At 41.6% G+C, this 3919-nt stretch overlaps 1 protein-coding gene across 1 annotated transcript in view; it reads left to right on the top strand.

The window, feature by feature from the left end:
• Window positions 1-1818: 1818 nt before the first annotated feature.
• LOC111981078 (26S proteasome non-ATPase regulatory subunit 11) overlaps window positions 1819-3919 on the top strand; it is a 19047-nt gene continuing 16946 nt past the window's right edge. The window contains exon 1 of the mRNA XM_024012217.2: window positions 1819-1951. Coding sequence (XP_023867985.1) covers window positions 1861-1951 — 91 coding nt within the window. The 5' untranslated portion in view covers window positions 1819-1860. The remainder of the gene's footprint in view (window positions 1952-3919) is intronic.

Below are 3919 nucleotides of genomic sequence, written 5' to 3'. Positions count from 1 at the left end.
TCTCCCAGTCCAACCTAATTGGACTTATGTTTAATACTTTAATTATTCCTTCTACATTCCTTCTGAAATTTACCACATATGACTGGGAAAAATCCACTTGAATTGGTAATTACTAGTGGGAAACTCGTCGATCATCCTGAACTCCCACTTATCCCACATGCTGACCTCTGACATCACCTACTAAGGAAATTACATCGATAACAGCATTTTCGACAGATAAATGCAACAACAAAACATAATTTATAAAAAGCAATCTATTAATATGGTTTTTGAACACTAAAATTTGTTTAAAAGCATGATAGTTGTACTTTTAGTTCACGGTTTAAGCAAATGTTAGCCATTAGCAAATCTGCGTTTCTCAACAAGTTCAAAGCACGTGAATGCATCCAACTGGTATTTATGACTTCACAACGGGTAAATTCCCACCTCCCACTTGGTTATGAATGCAGCATAACATGTCCACCAATGTTATTTACATGTTGAAATGTCCTTGTGGTCTGTCTTACATAGGGAAAACCCGTAGAAGCCTTAAACCTCTACGGGATCGGTGTCCCCCCGCGGGACGGTTGAGGTAACGTAGGCTAATGTGATTAGCATGAGGTTGTAAGTAACAAAAAAAACATCCCAGGACAACCCGTAGAAGCCTTAAGACACGGATCAGTGAGCACCGCAGCCATATACGGACAGGTGAGACAAATAAGCAGGTTGCTGTTCATTTTATACAAGGTGGACATCCTATTAGTTAGAAATAGTAGAAATAGTCAAGATGTCACGCAGGGGAGGGGACATTGAGAGGAAACTTCTTCAAAGGGAATCTTTCTGGATCCACAGGCTCAACAACTCTCTTCTTTGCTTTAACGAGGAGTTTGACTTGAAACCATTTTTATAGTTTCAATATGTCCAAATTGTGTTTTTTCATCCTAATTTAATATTGTATGTGTATGTATATTACTGTAAATATTGATCATATTCCCTGTGTATGGTCATATATTTTGATACATATTAATATTGTGAAACTATGTTATATATGTTTTTACCTCCTGTTTCGGGAAGTGATGTCACTGAGTACTGGCCCTATATATTTAGGACCTTCCACCCCCACCTGGGATATGGATGCCTGATGAAGACATAATGGTTGAAACGTTGTTGTAAATAAATATCACCTGGGAGCATGAGCAGTGTGCTGCATTTTCCTTTCTGTTTTCCATGAGTTCGCCTACAACTCCAGCGCCTGCGGAAAATACCTGGAAGTGTGTATGTTCTTCAGCTTTTGGATTTTATTTAACCCGTATTTTACCAGGTAAGTTGACTGAGGACACATTCTTATTTACAGCAACGACATGGGGAAGAGTTAATTGGAGTCAATTAAACAATGTAATCAGGGTTTGTTCCTTCCTTTGTCTCTGAAAATCATAGAAAAAGCCCAACGCTCTTAAACTACACAGACAATTCGCTAGTGTTAAATCTACACCGAGATTGTTAAATTTAACACAGGTCCAGTGTCTATAGGGTCCACACTTTTCAGTAATAAATTAACACATTGCTTAGTGTAAAGCTGTATTTGCATATTTCCMAGAGTCCCTTGCCTTTCAAGTGAATTGTAGCGCCCAGATCAATGAGAACCTGTGTTAGGAGGTTTACATTTCGTTTTTTATTTTAGGGCGATAACTAGCCTCGTGAAACCAGTCTGCTAGCCTAGGAGACAACATTAGTGGGTACCAAGGTTCCTTCTCTGTCTGTGAAACATAGGCTACATATTCCAGTCCAGTAGGTGGCGGCAACCACCATTTAACTTCAAAGGAAAAGAAGAGGAACGTTGATTGACAGACCGGAAACAAGCTGTCATTGAGAGGAGGCAAGATGGCAGCCGCGGCAGTGGCTGAGTTTCAAAGAGCCCAGTCTCTTCTCAGTTCAGACCGGAATGCATCTATCGATATTTTACATTCAATAGGTAAGTATATAGCTGCAACGTAACTTGTAGTATCCAAGTGTCTCGGACGTGTAGATTATCGCTAAAACAGTCCCTGTCCACGGGTTAGAACAGTTAGCTAGCTAATTTAGCTAGTAGTAGCTTGCTAGCTACCGTACTCTCTAGCTCAATGACCGTACCGGGCTACCGGCCTATCCCCATTGGTCACAGTGAGTCAGCAGCAGGGAGACCGGTAGCTAACATGCTATGTGCAATTAGYTAGGTAACGTTAGTTAGCTACCCTTTTGCTTGCGCATTGCATTAATAACTAGCTAGCTAGCTAAATGGTAGAAGATTCGGACACAGACAGAAGTGATTCCAACCTTATACCCATCGACACAACATCGTGGGACTTTCRGGAACGCTTCCGAAGCAGACTCGACAGACCAGACCGGGATTTGGGGTGTGAGAATAGGGACTCCTGCTACACAGACCCGTGTGGACTATAGTARTGGTCAACAACATTTTCTGGGTCAAGATCACTTTGAGTCAAAATTCATGCCGAGATCTACCGCTCAGATTTTTTTTTACATGACTTTAAAAAAGTTAGCCTATGCAAAATGTACCTATTAATTTTAACCTATTAAGTATTTTATAAATATACACATCTACCTAATGTTTTTTGTTTTTAACTATGTGCAGTAGGCTATAGGACCTAAACATTATCAAGGCATTTTGGCTTTACTTGAATTGCCCTGCCAATACACTGTTCTTCTCAGACCAGTTTTTTTAAATTATATAAAAAATAAAAAAAATCGAGAGGCTATATGATCAAGACTGGTAATATATCAGTTGTACTACTCCTGAAGCACAGCTGAGAGAGCATACATTTAAAGAATGACCTTTTTTTCTGTGTTACTGGGCTGATGGTGCCTGTTTCTGATGGTCAGTCTCAGGAGGGAGAAGGCAACAGAGTGAGGGTCTGCCTCAACATCCCTCCGCTCTCCACTGCCACTGACCAAAAAGGGTCACTGTCTTCCTGCTGACCTTGCGTTTACAATGAATTGTAGCGCCCAGACCGATGAGAACCTGTGTTAGGAGGTTCAATTTTGTTTTTTATTTTAGGGCGATAACTAGCCTCGTGAAACCAGTCTGCTAGCCTAGGGACAACATTAGTGGGTACCAAAGGTTCCTTCTCTGTCTGTGAAACATAGGCTACATATTCCAGTCCAGTAGGTGGCGGCAACCACCATTTAACTTCAAAGGAAAAGAAGAGGAACGTTGATTGACAGACCGGAAACAAGCTGTCATTGAGAGGAGCAAGATGGGCAGCCGCGGCAGTGGCTGAGTTTCAAAGAGCCCAGTCTCTTTCTCAGTTCAGACGGAATGCATCTATCGTATTTTACATTCAATAGGTAAGTATATAGCTGCAACGTAACTTGTAGTATCCAAGTGTCTCGGACGTGTAGATTATCGCTAAAACAGTCCCTGCCACGGGTTAGAACAGTTAGCTAGCTAATTTAGCTAGTAGTAGCTTGCTAGCTACCGTACTCTCTAGCTCAATGACCGTACCGGGCTACCGGCCTATCCCCATTGGTCACAGTGAGTCAGCAGCAGGGAGACCGGTAGCTAACATGCTATGTGCAATTAGCTAGGTAACGTTAGTTTAGCTACCCTTTTGCTTGCGCATTGCATTAATAACTAGCTAGCCTAGCTAAATGGTAGAAGATTCGGACACAGACAGAAGTGATTCCAACCTTATACCCATCGACACAACATCGTGGGACTTTCAGGAACGCTTCCGAAGCAGACTCGACAGACCACCGGGATTTGGGGTGTGAGAATAGGGACTCCTGCTACACAGACCCGTGTGGACTATAGTAGTGGTCAACAAACTTTTCTGGGTCAAGATCACTTTGAGTCAAAATTCATGCCGAGATCTACCGCTCAGATTTTTTTTTACATGACTTTAAAAAAGTTAGCCTATGCAAAATGTACCTATTTAATTTA

Source organism: Salvelinus sp. IW2-2015, linkage group LG20 (genome assembly GCF_002910315.2).
Source record: "Salvelinus sp. IW2-2015 linkage group LG20, ASM291031v2, whole genome shotgun sequence".
In the NCBI taxonomy this organism is placed as follows: domain Eukaryota; kingdom Metazoa; phylum Chordata; class Actinopteri; order Salmoniformes; family Salmonidae; genus Salvelinus; species Salvelinus sp. IW2-2015.
Note: the sequence above shows the minus strand (reverse complement) of the source record. Positions and strands in the feature narration are given on the sequence as shown.